General features: G+C 42.4%; 1 protein-coding gene across 2 annotated transcripts in view; it reads left to right on the top strand.

Annotated features, from left to right (window-relative positions):
- Positions 1 to 14,273, top strand: part of LAPTM4B (lysosomal protein transmembrane 4 beta) — a 56,891-nt gene that overhangs the window by 22,218 nt on the left and 20,400 nt on the right. For both annotated transcript variants that reach the window (XM_005517002.3, XM_088066045.1), the window contains exons 3-5: positions 2,439 to 2,512; positions 3,121 to 3,243; positions 11,079 to 11,177. In XM_005517002.3, coding sequence (XP_005517059.1) covers positions 2,439 to 2,512; positions 3,121 to 3,243; positions 11,079 to 11,177 — 296 coding nt within the window. The remainder of the gene's footprint in view (positions 1 to 2,438; positions 2,513 to 3,120; positions 3,244 to 11,078; positions 11,178 to 14,273) is intronic.

Here is a 14,273-nt window from a genome sequence, read left to right as displayed (position 1 = left end):
CAGCCATTTTCACTTCTTTCATTACCTCAATTGTACCTGGTCTATTCAAAATAATTTAGATTTCACAGCATGTATGTGTAGTCAGCCAGAGTAAATGGCCACACAACCAGAAGTGTCTTAAGAGGTTGCAGTACCTTTTATTAATAGAGGTATATTTTGTGGATACATCTTCCTCTTGAGGGCAGAATTCAGATCACTTCTAACAGGCGCAGCACAGCCTTTACAGCTCCTAAAAACCTAGAAACTGGTTGAGGTAATGCAGCTCAAACACTGCACTGGTTGTGTGTATTCTCTGCACATTCTAAGAGAAGGAGGTGCCTTTGAAGAGTAAATTGGGATGACTGAGATGTCATTCCCCCCTGAATGATGAGCAGGGAGCCCAGCTGCCTCCCAATGGCATTGTGTTGCCTGGCATGCAACCCATGAGCTGAGTTGCAGGAAGCCACTATGAAGGAAGCAGGGAGCACCAGGGTGAGCTAAACTCAGTGCTGAGTGCAGGCTCCTCTCCTGGGTGAGGCCTGCTTATTTTGATAGTAAGACAAAGATTCAAGCATTTATACTGTGAGAAAGGACATCTGTGCTCCAGGGCCTCATCAGAGTACAGTGGTTTGAACGTGCCCAGGAAAGGGCACTTTATCCTTCAAATTTAATCCATTAAATTAGGAAGTAGCCTGTCACAGGACTTCTTCTGTGGCATTTGAGTTCCTATGCAATCACAAGGACAAATTTTGGGGGCAACAGAGAGAGAACAAGTATCCTGAAACCTAGGACACAGGCAGTATTCTGGAAGAGACCTGGGTTCTGAAGTCCTTAATCCTGCTGTTGGTGGGTACAGTGCCCAAGGAGCCAGAAAATGTGAGAAGCTCTGGACATGTCCTCACCTGCCAGCAGCAGTCTCCTCTTGCTCTGCCAGCTTCACAAGTCTCAGGTTCCTCTCTGCATCAATGGCCAGCAGAAATCTGGATTAGTGCCATCTAGGGCAAAGTTTGTGTTCCCTCAGGCTAAGGAGGATCAAGGACTGGGTCTTTTGTTTCCTACATGGATGATCATTCTGGTAGGCTGGAAATAATGACAGACAAGACTTTCTCCTTAGACTGTCCTTCCTCCTCAGCCATGACCTGGGTGAGCCTGCACTGCTTCCTGGTGATGGCTGGTGAGACCTTTCACAGCTGCCAGATCCTTTCAGAGACTTGGGTGAAGGCTCCAGGGCATGTACCCAGAACCATCCAGGGAGTTGAGGACTGTTCCATGCTGTGGGATGCTCCTCATCATGTTCTGGAGTTAGATGTTGTGGCAGTTCTGTGAAGAAATGATGTCACTTGTACACTTTGAATGCTTCCAGAGTCAGGGTAATGAACATCCTGAATGCTGTCATGTGTTCGTGCATCTCAGAGATCCTCCACGTTCCTCTTTGAGGCAGGTAGCTTAAACACACCTGGTGAGAGCAATGTGAGCAGCAGATACCTCACAGCCACCAACAGAGGTGGGATCTCTAAAGCCATGTCCTGTATACCTCACATCCTCTATTGTCTTTGTGCACTGGCTTAACCTCAGAAAGGTAGGCACAATGTTCCATTGCACTCCCAAACTCGCTGTAAGGTCAAGTTCAGAAATTCATTTCTGATCTCCTGACAGTGGTCTGTAATGATATCTAGGGAGGTGCATATGAGAAGATCAAACATGTAATTTTTTTCCCCCAGGATCTCCTTCCAACTGTTCATGGTATAGGAACTTCTTAAATCTAATGAAAAGTTAATTGAAAGCTGATTAGCAGTAGAAGAAAAAGATGGGAGTCCTGTAATTCCTCCAGTCAAAACCTTAAAGAATATTTTCCTTCCTTTACTGTTTTAACATTCCTGACAGTTATACATTAATAGATATATCTCTGTAGTATTCTTAGTTGAAATGAAAATTTTCAAGATGTTATTTCTGCTGTAACACGCCTTTATCTGCCATTTTGCTCCTTTTCCAGTATACAAATGACATATATATATATATGAGCAGTAGTATGCAGCAGCTGTTGATGAAGAAACAATCTGTAGTGCAGAAAAGCTGACACATTCTGACTACAGATACCAGCACCACCAGTAAAGCAGTCTGGTCAAGACTGCTCCTGATTTTTGAAAACCCTTAGAAAAATGAGACCATTCATCTCCATAGTCTTACAGAGGCTGTAGTGGTTTGCACAGTGTTAGTGTAAGTGTCAGCAGTGTAATGCTGCTGGCTTGCACAGGCAGAAGCACTGTCTGTGCTTCTTGTATTTAGGAGGCTCCTCACAAAAGCCAGAGATTTCTTCCAGCAATGTCTGAATGATGCACCAGACCCCATCTCCACCCACCTCCCACCCTGCCCTTTGACATGCTCTGCAAAAGGGAGGTGGCAAAATAATTGAACCAGCTCTGAATTTGTCTGCAATCATTGATGTGTCTCTTTTCCAGATATGTGCATTGCCACCGCAATTTCTCTCCTTATGATTCTGATCTGTGCAATGGCTACATACGGCGCATATAAGGTAATTCATTATCTTTGGGCAAGACACGAATCAAGTGAAATACACAACTCCATAGAAACAAAATTAAGAAAACTGTTTTCTAACAATTGCTTCTTTACTTGTTTATCTGAAAATTTAGAGACAGGGGAAAAAAAAAAGGAAGTTGAAGAGGCAGCAGAGCTGATTGCTTAGATCAGTGGTACCCCAGGGCCCCCTGCTGCAGTTGTGTTGATTGTCTGCAGTTTCAAATATGAGTAATAAAATAAGCTCTGGGCAAATGGTGAATTCAGAGAACTGAATCTTGTACCTATCAAAAGTCAAGGGGATTTTTTTCCCATTCACCTCCTGAGCCTGTGGTTTGTCTCGACATTAATCCTATTGATTAGAAAGGAAAAGTATTGTGTGGCTTCTAAATGTCCTAATGTAACGAGTTGTGCGAGTTGCACCACACATACTACTGCAGTATAGTAGCCAAATTTCCTTGGCCAAACCTTTTGGCTGACTGTCATATTTCTTTCAGCTGATTTAATACTCCATAGTGTCAGATATTCCTTAGATTCCTGTAGAAAGACATATATTCCTCTATTTTAACTTATGGCTGATGAGTTTCTAATTTATTTCCTTTTCAGCAACATGCAGCTTGGATCATCCCTTTCTTCTGTTACCAGATCTTTGACTTTGCTCTCAACACATTGGTTGCCATCAGTGTACTCGTCTATCCCAGCACAATTCAGGACTACCTCCGCCAACTGGTAAATCACTTGATGTTCACAGGCCTTTGGGGGCTTGGGAGGAAAAAGCTCTGTAAGGTGCAGTTTTTTCCTTCTGTTTCTAGCCAGTGGTATCCTTCTCATACAGTCCTTGAGAAGTTCTTTCAGTGCTTGCCAGTCAGAATTCAACATCTTTGCAAGGCTACATTGCTAACTTACTACAATATTTGTGAAAAGCTCCGAGGTTTTGCGATGATATGAAAGTTCTCAGCACCATTCATTTCGAGTGAGATTCATATTACAAGACATGGATTATACATAATTGCTTTTGCATTCAGAGTTATTGTGTTCCTATCCAGTGGCTTATTTTTGGTACTATTTCAAGGATATTTTGTTGCTCCTTTTAATTTATTCGGTAGCTGTAACACATTTAATTAGGCAGGAGTTTGAGCGTAGGTTTGGTTTTGCTAGAAAACATTTTGGATTCTATCCTAGGCTCATTTAGAGGCTCCCTTTTCATTCTGCTTTGGCCAGACATCTATGGCCAGCATTGCATAAGTGTACAAGATACGATCACAACCCCCTAGAGCAAAGACAAGAGCCCACCAGCCTCTGTCTCATCGCAGGACCACATCCCATGTCCAGCAGGGTTCACGAGGAGTCACAGAGCTCTGGAGAAGCCAGTGCTGCAAATGTCTCTGAAAATCTGCCTTGATAACCTGAATACAGATTAGCTTGGCTGTGAACTTTGTTGTGTGGATGGAAAGCTGGCCAGTATAAATAACAGGTAATGAGAAACAGCAGGCAGATAAATAGCCACACAAATCTGCAGGAGAAGGCAACGTGTCATGCCAGTGAGAGCTGGGATGCATCAGGAGCCTGTTGTCCTTCATTTTATTTAACACCCACCTGCATTCACTGCTGATGGTGCACTGGGAGAAAAGCAGAGGAATAAATCAAAAGGTTCTCAGAGATACAAGTTGAAAAGAGCAAATTTTCCAAGCCATGGTTTGGGACTGCTAAAGCAGGCACTGCCACTGCTGGAGCCCTCCTGACTGTGCTTTGCCTACAGACCCTTGCTGCTGCATCGGTGCCAGCCTTGCTTTCGTGGCAGCACAAGCATCTGTGTGGCTGCAGGACTCGCCCCACCTCCCAGAGAATGAGTTGTAACCAGATTTTACTCAGTCTCGGTGACTGTGCAGGAACATGACGGGGACAAAAACAGGCTGGGAAATGTGCACTTAAAAACCTCTGCTCTTCTGCAGAAAATCTGGTGCTACGTTTGGAGCTGACTCACTAGAAGGGCAAAGACCAGCTGTTCTTCTTGAAATGTGTGCTAAAACATCCCTTTATTTCCTTGCAGTTAAAAAAATAACAGGTCCTTCTGTAGCAGAAATAGAAAGAGCAGGCCTTGGTAAGGTGCAGCAGAACACTCTGTGATCTCTACTGCTGCTCTGGAGTGTTGAATCTTTGGTTGCACACATCTTTGTCTTGCTGTTGTAAATCATATTCTGGACTGGTAATGAAATACCACAGGACTTCAGGAGCACTAAACTGTCAGTGCTAAAAAGGGCAAGGGGGATTTCCAGGATAATTATAGGCTGATTAGCCTGACATTGCTACCAAGCTGAATAATAACAGAAGGGCTGGGGCTGAGAGGACAGTCAATTGATAATGGGTTAGACCAGAAAAAAATTATTCATCACTGCCAGCACAGTTTCAGGAAAAATCAGTCCTGCAGGCAAACTCATTTTCCTTCACTGACAAGATTACTGGCTTCATCAATAAAGATGGGCAGGGGCACAATGGATTTTGATGAGATGTTTGACTTCACAGCATGATGCTCAGGGCAACAATAAAGCACTAGATCGATACAGGATGTATCACATGGATTAGGAGAGGTTAGCTGGCAGAGTGCAAAGGGTTGTGGTCAAGCCAACCATCTGCTAGTGAGTTTCTATTTTGAGCAGAAGAAGGTCTCTAGGAATCAGCAGTAGATTTCGTGTTCCTCCTGACTTCCATTAATAATGTTGGGCCCCAAGAGGCACTTCACAAAAGCTGATGTCAACCATGGGAGAGCTTCTCCAGGCTCATTGTCTAGAGGGACTGAGTCCTTTGTTGGGAGGTTGTGAGCAGAAGAATAATCTGGCTGTTCTGTGTCATCCTCTGGAAGACCCTTCCCTGCATTGCCCAGAGTGAGCACATCTCTGCATTTCCCAATGGCAATACTTGTGACTTTTCCCAGCAAATTCACTTCTGATAAAACCCTGGCTGACACTGAACTAGGCTGCCTGAGAACTCGAGTTCAGCCACTAGCATGTGCTACAGAGATAAATGCAAAGAAATGTAAAAGCCTGAGCAATACAGATGAGCATATGGTTTGACAACTGTGCCTGGGATGCAGTGACCCTGTAAGCAGCCTAGGGATTTAAGTGCCAAAACTAGAGTCCCTAGGTTGTTTTGCTGTTTGCAAAAATTGCTCTTGGGGTTTGTGGACAGAAAAAAGAGCAATTAAGGAGAGGAGACTTCCCTTTTCTGTTGGTGCTGTGGATTTTCTCCATCCATTTATGGAGTCAGGTTGTAAAAAAACTGCTTAAAAGTCAGAGAACATGCAGAAAAGTTCTAAAAAAATCCTATATAAAAGCTGGAAATATTGTAGTATGATGAGAGACAGCTTTTCCTGCTTCATTTACTGAGGAAGAAGACCAAGAGGTAGTGCCATTAGAGGTTTCATATGCAAAATAATGAGGTATTAAAAGGCTGTTTAAATTAGATGTGAGGCATAATGCTAATGATCAGCTGGAAGCTAGTTCAAGTTAAGTTCATTTAGAAACAAGGATTAGTTCGTATTTTATCATTTGTGCTGGAGATTAGTGATGGGGAAAACCTAGCAAGAGCTGTGATGAATTTTGAACAATTAATGTCACCTGTTCAAAAAAGTTTTGAAGCTGTTCTGCATCTGCTTTGAAGCTGATTATGCCTCCTGTGTCTTAGCTGTGGTCCCAAGCACAAGTGACTCAACTGGAACCCCTTGTCCCTCCACCTGGCAGGGTTACATCTGTTGGCATAAGGTTGTTACATTTGGTTCAGAGTAAATAGACTCTGTCTGAGTGGGCAGAACCAAAGGAGAGATGTGAAGGGGGCACATCCACCGTTGCCAGATACTCAGATATGGGACAAGATGAAGATCAATGCAAGCAATTACACCATAATTGCAGTGCCATTGGTGTGTGATCCCTCCTGACGGTTTGCAACTAAGCCCTAGGGTTGTCTTGTCTTGCCCTCACCCTCTTTGCAGTGGTCTGCCAGGGTAGGCAGGAAAAAAGGGTTGTGTTTCTTCCTGGTATTCTTACAGTTCTGTTCCTCTGAAACTGCTTTGCATTTGGGAAATTACATTTTAGGGGGCATGGCTCCATAAGATAAATGAGAAATCGCAACTGTTCTTCAAATCCATTATTGAATGTCTGGAACAAACTGTGCATTTGGTAACAGAACACATGTAGCAGTCTCAGAAGAACTTTTTGTTTGCTCTAAGTTGAGGAAAACCCTGTTTCTTTAACCATTTCTACTTCACTATTATCTGGTGTCATATAGTTACTTTGGTGCACATCTGCCAGATTTCAGTCTGTCACAGATGAGTTATAGCTACTGTGAAACTCTCCACATACTTTTAGCAAGATGATGAGGACATATCAAGTACTGTAAGCTGGTCAGGGCCACAGCTGAAAATGTTTCAATTGTGTTCACAGGCTGTTTGGTAACATCAGTCTATACTGGCTGTTTCTTTCCTAGGAACAGTCTTTGGAAACTTCTTGTTGCCTTTTGATACCCAGCTGCACTCAGGTGTGCTACTTAATTGCTATAGATTGCAAGAGCATCTTAGCTTGAAGGGTCATGTAAAATAAGTAAATGTTATTTATAAGTTTTTTATGTATTTTACATAAGTTTTGCATTTAGTAGGTTTTATGGTGGTCATGTGATCAAAGTTTCTAAGAGTTATACTGGATATCTTGGTCATTATCATTTAAAAAGCAAAACCTTTTTCATACAGTGAATCCAGCACATGTAAAATAAAAATCATTTTAGTTCTTGGTCTAAGCAGAGGTGTAAAGCACTTTGACCTAAAGCACATTTCTTTAATTTAACCCCACTAAATCTTTGATATATGTGTGTTTTAAAGCCTTCAAATTAAACACTTCATCTTCTGTCATCTGATAACAGCATATGAAATGGATTGAAGCAGAGGTGCAGAACAGGCTGGTCTGCAACTGAGTTACGCAAACTTTTTCCTAATCAAAGTGCAGGACCATGACAGTTCATCTAAACAAATTTTCAAAGTACATTAAGTAGCTTTACTTGGGGACTGCCTGCAATGCTGCTGTCTAACAATTCAGGTGGTATCAGTCATGCTTTTAAATCCAAGGAGAAATGCCTAGGGAACATAAAAGAGATTAGCTTAAAGAAATTTTGCCTATAAACTAAAGCTTAAAACTGAAATATCCTTTCTGACATTTTTAATGTAATTTTATAATTCCAAAGAAGTACCACTAACTTCATTGCAGAGCTTTACAAACTCTACAGACACATTGCTGTTTTCTTTCAATTTTGTAAGATTTTGATACTTGGAAGATTGTAACTTGGAATGACAATCCACACTGTATTTTAAAGTGGATTTTTTGTGGTCCAAGGGGAAGGAAGACGTGAAGGGTTATACAAGCGGGCTGAGGGAATGAGAAATTGCTTTAGCCTTTGTAACTTTATTTTTCTTGTGCGTTTATACGATACCAATGCAGTAGAAATGCATTTTCCATGCATGTTTTAGAGTCTTTTTAAGTGTCTAATAGGGCTTTGATATGAATAAGCAGTAACCTTTTTTAAATTAGAAGTGTATCAGGTATATTATTATGCATGCAGCCCTCTCCATATCTGTGACAAGGTTATAAATGACATTTTAATTATGACTTTAGAATGCCATTGCAACACCATTACAACTACCTTTTTTTTGTATAGAAAATGTTGTCAGGTTCTGCTCCAAGACCACTCCTGTATTTCCAGTGATGGGCTGGATTTTTCCCACCCAGATGTATTTCAGTCTCAGCTTCACCAAACCTTGCACAACATTTGACACTGATCTTTTTCCAGAAGTTGCAGTACTGAGCCTGGTGCCTGGAACCTTCCCAGCAGTAGGATTTCAGCTACACTCTTCCCACAGGAGAGCAAACTCCCAAGACAGGAGCAGAATTTCTTGACCCACCTCATATATCCACATCAGTATTTGAGTTCATCATTGCAGTCACTGAAGGCCAGTGGTTTGATTCATCTGAATCACTCTTGGTACCTGTTTTCCCTGGGAATTAATGACATTTTGGGAACAGTTGCAGCCATGGGATGTGACCCCACAGCTGCCTAATGGCACTAGTACCACAGTGGTCCCTGTACTGGGTAAGACTGGAGCCAGATGAGATTCATCTTTCCTGCTTCCTTGCCAAAGGTGCAGATTTTATAAACTGGTTTTCCTACGGCACTGAAGGGGTTTGTAGTTGTGACTTAAGATCAGATTGCTCATAGGCTGGCCCAGCCCAGTTAGCAAAAAAAGACAAAGGGGTTTCTTCCATGCTGACCCAATGCTCCTGGTCTATTCATCAGAGAACCAAAAGCTTTGTCTCCCACACAGGAAGCCCGGAAGCTCCAAAAACTTCTGTTTTCACACCCTGCACCAAGATCTCCTGGGCACCTGTGCATGGGGGTGACCATGGCATGGGGGCAGCACCCAGTACCTCGCTGGGGCTGCTTTCACCTCTCATCTTGTCAGGACAGGGACTCAGCTGAGCCTGAAGGGGACAAACCACAGTATTTGCTCCTCATGTGCTCTCCTGGCTTTGCTGAAATATTTGCTGAGACACTGGTGCTGATAGAAGGGAAGGCCAGGCACTGCTGAGCAGCACATCCTGCACCATACCTGACCAGGGTTCATGGCTCCAGCAGATGTTCTGCTTTTCAAGGAAGTGGGAACTTTCTTCGTCATTTGCCTGCCCTCCTCTTGCCCCAATGCAAATCCCTTTTGAGCTGATGCCTAGAAACAGCCCATTAGATTATGGCCACATAATGCAATCATCCAGTCTTTGACCAGTGACTGGTTCCCCAAAACCAGGTTCTTCTTTGGAGAACGAAAGTCATAATAGGAATTTTTTATTACATTCACAAACTATTTTGACTATTTTTTTAATAGTAGATCAGTACTGAAAAAATCATTTGTGTACAGATTTACTGTAACTGTCCTTCACTGACTGGACTTTCTAACTTCCTAACTTATGGTGTCCCTCCTGCAAGCAGGAGAGCAGGTTGGGGCATTAATACTTAAATTTTATGCATATAAAGTTTTTGTTTAATTTTTCAGTTCATAATTTCTTGGCATATACTGTTGCTTTCTTGGTCTCTGGGGAACTACAACCACTATATTTAGAATAACCTTTTGTGGAAAAGAAAAATAGCAGTAACTTATTGAATTATAGCAAGCTAGTTCCCTACAAAAGCTGTACCTCGACAAAGAAGATAACATGATAAAAACTTCAGCCATGGAATTCAGCACAGGATCAGAAACATTGCTGTCAAGAAGCGGAAAATGTGCTTATGTAACATTTATCTGCAAACGGTTACAGCTGCTGTTGATGTTAACCACTCTGAACAGTTCATGGAAGCGCTAAATAAAGAGCTATTCTCAGTAGCAGCTGTCAAAAAAAAAAAGATAATTTCCTGATGCACTGGGCTGAGTGCTAGAATAAGGGTTATTAAGGGGTTACTCTGGATTTACACCATCACTGCCAAGAATACAGTTGTAGCTCGGTCTAGTTAATTGTCCTGACAAGGATGCAGAACTGGCCTGGTTAAGTAATTAGACCTGTAAGGGAAAAGGGAGTTGTGTGGAAGGAACTATTGCATTCAGACATAATGAGCTACTGTTGCAGTGGAGCTATCTTTTGTGGAGAACAGCTCTGTCTATGAACAATGGTTTATTCTGACTGAAACAGGAACTTGTGGCTTGCAATATTTCAGAACTATTTAGAACATTCATTTTAAAGGGCGTGGAGTTTTTAAGCAATAAAAGATAGAGTAAAACATTTTTAGGGGCTGTTTTTCATTCACGGATCCTAAAGTGTTCCACAGCTGTAAATCACTAGAGCCTGTGCTAGGCAGGAAGATTCATTCTGTCACCTCTATTTCATGTGTGCTGTAACAGAAGGGCCTGGGGCACATTTCAACTTGAAATCATGAGGTGGCTCCCCCATAAGACCCGTGACTCCATGGGACACACACTTAGACAGCAGCACTAACAAGTGCTCCTAGAGAAGTAGTCCAAATTTAGTTGAAATAAGATGGAGTAGAATTGACTCAATGTATTTTGAAATGTCATAAAATATCAGGTGAAAGGATTATGCTGTCCAGTTTTTCTGCTTTGATTTTCTGGAAGGAGCTGCCACCAGTTCTTTGGCAACCAGTGCCAGTGTAACGATTACTCAGTGAGTATGAGATTTGCTTGCCATTTCCCATAGGTGGAAGGTTTCCTGCTGCAAAGCTCTCAGACTTCTGCTAGTTTGTGTCAGATACAAACCCAGTGTGTGTTGAGGGAGAGAGAGCCCACACCACATCCAAAGCAAAAAGCAAATCCCACAGCCCTCCAGGGAACCTTTGGCAGCGGAGTGTTCACCATGCCTGTTGTAGCCACACTTACTGAAACTGGTTGTTGGTGGGGAGAGCTCCCGATTTAGTAAATCACAGAAAGCTTTGTAAGCTGTTAATTATAGAATGCATTAGTTGAATGGCTCTTAAATGACTTGTGAGATTGATTCACAGTGTTTTGCTTACTTTTGCTTATGCAGCCCAGCAATTTTCCCTACAAGGAAGAGATTATGTCTGTGAACCCTACGTGTCTGGTTGTGATTATCCTCCTTTTCATAAGTATCATTTTGGCTTTTAAGGTAAGTGCGCTACTGTGTATAAAGTCCACTTCTGGTCATGGGTGGAATGTCCCCTGCTGGGAGGTCTGTCTTTAGAAGAGTTCTGGGTAACCACACCCCCAGCAGCCTGATACCTATACAAAACAGGGTTATAGGCATCATGAAAAAATTGTGAAAAATCTCATAGACAAACAAAAGAACATATAGTCCACAATGGGGAAGTGTGATGCTTGTTGGAGGAACCCATTACTTACGAATCCTTTGAAGCAGTGGATCATCTAGTAGATAAGGGAGGGCCTGTTAATACAGACTTACTGTTTTTTCAGAATGTGTTTGGTAGTGTGTCTCATGAAAATCTTTATAAACCACCCTAAGATGTACAGGGGGAAGAGAAAAGGTAATCTCACTGACTGTAGCTAGGGAATAAGGATAAATTATCAGTCTTTCCAACACTGCGACCCATGCAGTTCAGTGCTTTCATAAGAGATCCGGGAAGGGGAAGGAAATCTAACAGCATTTTTTCGCAATGTCATTCAAAATAGGGAAAATAATTAGCCAAGAAATCTTTGCAGGAGAATCTCATGGATGGACTGACTGAACAAGGAAATGGTAGAGAAACTCAGTGGTGAAAAGGATGACAGGATACTTATGGGAGAAGCCTCTCTAAAACAGGGGTCAATTGCTTAAAATTGCATACCTCAGTGTGTGTGACAGTGAGCCAACAGCTGATGTCCTGGCCCCTGTAAGGTGCCATATAAAGTGTTTGTATATAAAATATATATATTTATGTACATATAAAGTGCAGACCAGTGGTTTGGTTTAATATTATTAATTCTTTCCAATTACAGCATTTCTTTCAGTTTTAAGCAGTTGTTCTTATACAGTCTTTTTATACTCACAAGATACGCATTCTAGGGTGCTGAGAAGATGGATTTAATTGCAGGTTTTATCAGCACAGCAACCCATTGCTTCTCTTTCTGTAACACCAACATGAGAAATACATGTGGTAAACTGGTCTGCCATTAGCATCCCTTTGAAATCTTTGCATAAATTTCAGTTTGTGTAGAAATCTTAATCTCATTTTCACCACTTACTGAAGCCCATCCCAGCTCTGTAAACAGAAAATTCAAAGCAGCTGGGGAGTCAAACGGGATTCAGTGCAAGCAGCTACTGACCTGAGGGGGCTCTGCTGGGTCTGTGGTGTTCACCCTGCGCTTGCTGCCAGCGAGGGGTTACCCAGAGGGCTGCTGCGACCCAGATCACCACAGACTTTCCCTTGCTGTGTTACAAGAAGCAGCACAATACAACAACCTCCAATTTCCACAAAGATGCTGGTCAGTCTTCTGGTCAGGCATCTGATGAGCAGAGGTCTGCAGTTCATTACAGTTGTTATGCAGCTTAACAGGTGCAATGCAACTGCAACAGGGAGAGGCAGAGTGACAAAGTTTTGTGGGTTTTACTTCCTTAGGGTCTCAAGTAATTTCCCACCATCCAAAGGGGAAGATTGAAAGCTGGTTAGAAGTAGTCATGGTGCCTGTTTCTACATTCAGCCTTCTTACACACCTGTCCTTCCTCGTGGTGGTTGCTTGGGGCTGCCTCTCCCAAAAGGTGACTGCTACCAGTCTAAGCTGTGGTAGGCAGGAGATCCACTAAGGATGGATTAGGCTGAGGGAGTTCAGGCCTTTAATCTATGGCCAATTTCAAATGTGAACATTGGTCTCCTGAGATAAAAATGAATGTACCTATATACCGTGTGTCCAGCCACACAAAAGCTCAGCTATTTGAAACTTAAGCCAAGTCTTTCAAGAAAGAGAATTGGTAACTGAATCAGGAGCCCCATTTAACAGTGCAGCAGTATTGGTAGAAAATAATTATTAGGAATGAGCTTACATAAAGTTACAGGTTGAGGAAAACAAGTTTCTATGACTCATGATTTGCAGGCCAGCAGCAATGTCCAAAGCACTTGGACAAGGACATGCTCTGAGCTGCTGCCACTCTTCACCCTATGTTGGTCAGTGTCTCAGGGCCAATTCCTTGGTGTGTGTGCTGGCTGATGACCTCCCTCATCCAAGGAACAGACCTCACCCACTGAGAAACAGCCCTTGCATGTGGGAGAGGGGCTGATTACAGCTAGGGTTCAGAGCTGAGAAAGCTGGAGAGGTTCATTGTGGGGTTAAGTGTGTTTCATTCACCACATGGAATGGGAACATTAAAAAATAAATCTACTAGCTTCTCCCAGATAGGATTGTATTATCCAAAACAGGGCTTTCCTCACTTTGGATTTTGACAGAAGGAGTATAGAAATAGTTTTGCAAATAGGTAGGGTTAATGTAAAGTATTTTTTAAAAAGACAGGCTGTGTCCCCACAGAAGTGTATATATTCAGTCTCTGCTCTGCATTAGCTCTTATGCCTTTCCCAGGCTATAGTATCTGAGCACTGAAAGCTACTGAACTACTTACTACCACTTGAAATTAACAATGACATTTTACTTAATTCTGGAAAAGATGCAGTTCTCCATGTATGTGCCTTTACTTGTTTCAGTAGCCTGGGGTGGGTTTGCACAGCCCACAGCTTGGTCTGTAGAGCCTCTCTAATCTTCCCTTGGGACTTAGCTCACTCCAGAAGATTTCAGCTCTCCCCATTTCTTGGCCAAAAGTGTTGTCAAAGTCTGCAACAGCTGCAAGTCAATCCAAAGTCTGTAAGGTGCTGTGAAAGAAGAGGAAGAAAATTTACCAGATTTTAGCCAGCTCAGCCCTGGTGGAAAAAAAACTTCCTGATCTGCAAGCAAGCCATCAGTGAATCACGTGGCATCCTGAAAAACACAGCTCATGTGTGTCAGCTCTGGAGACAGAGGAAGCACAGGGCAGCTCAAAGGGATAAGAGGCTTTTGGAAGGCCATCAGTGCAAGTGAGTCACAAAAGTATGACTCACTCAGTGAGACACACATGTAAATTCAGTGCTGGCAGTATAATCTGCATGTGATAGTTTGTGGAAGAATTGCTGTGCAGACATACTAAATAAAAATATAAGTTGGGCACTATCAAAACACAAAGTTCTCCTCATCACCATCACGTGTGTGATTACATGGGTGTCTTGGTTTGAAAGAAAACAAAAGG

Source organism: Pseudopodoces humilis, chromosome 1, assembly GCF_049639895.1.
Source record: "Pseudopodoces humilis isolate 2021_Gansu_Grassland_sample_001 chromosome 1, ASM4963989v1, whole genome shotgun sequence".
NCBI classification, from domain to species: Eukaryota; Metazoa; Chordata; class Aves; order Passeriformes; family Paridae; genus Pseudopodoces; species Pseudopodoces humilis.
The sequence above is the reverse complement of the archived record's forward strand: the minus strand, read 5'-3'. Positions and strand labels throughout refer to the sequence as shown.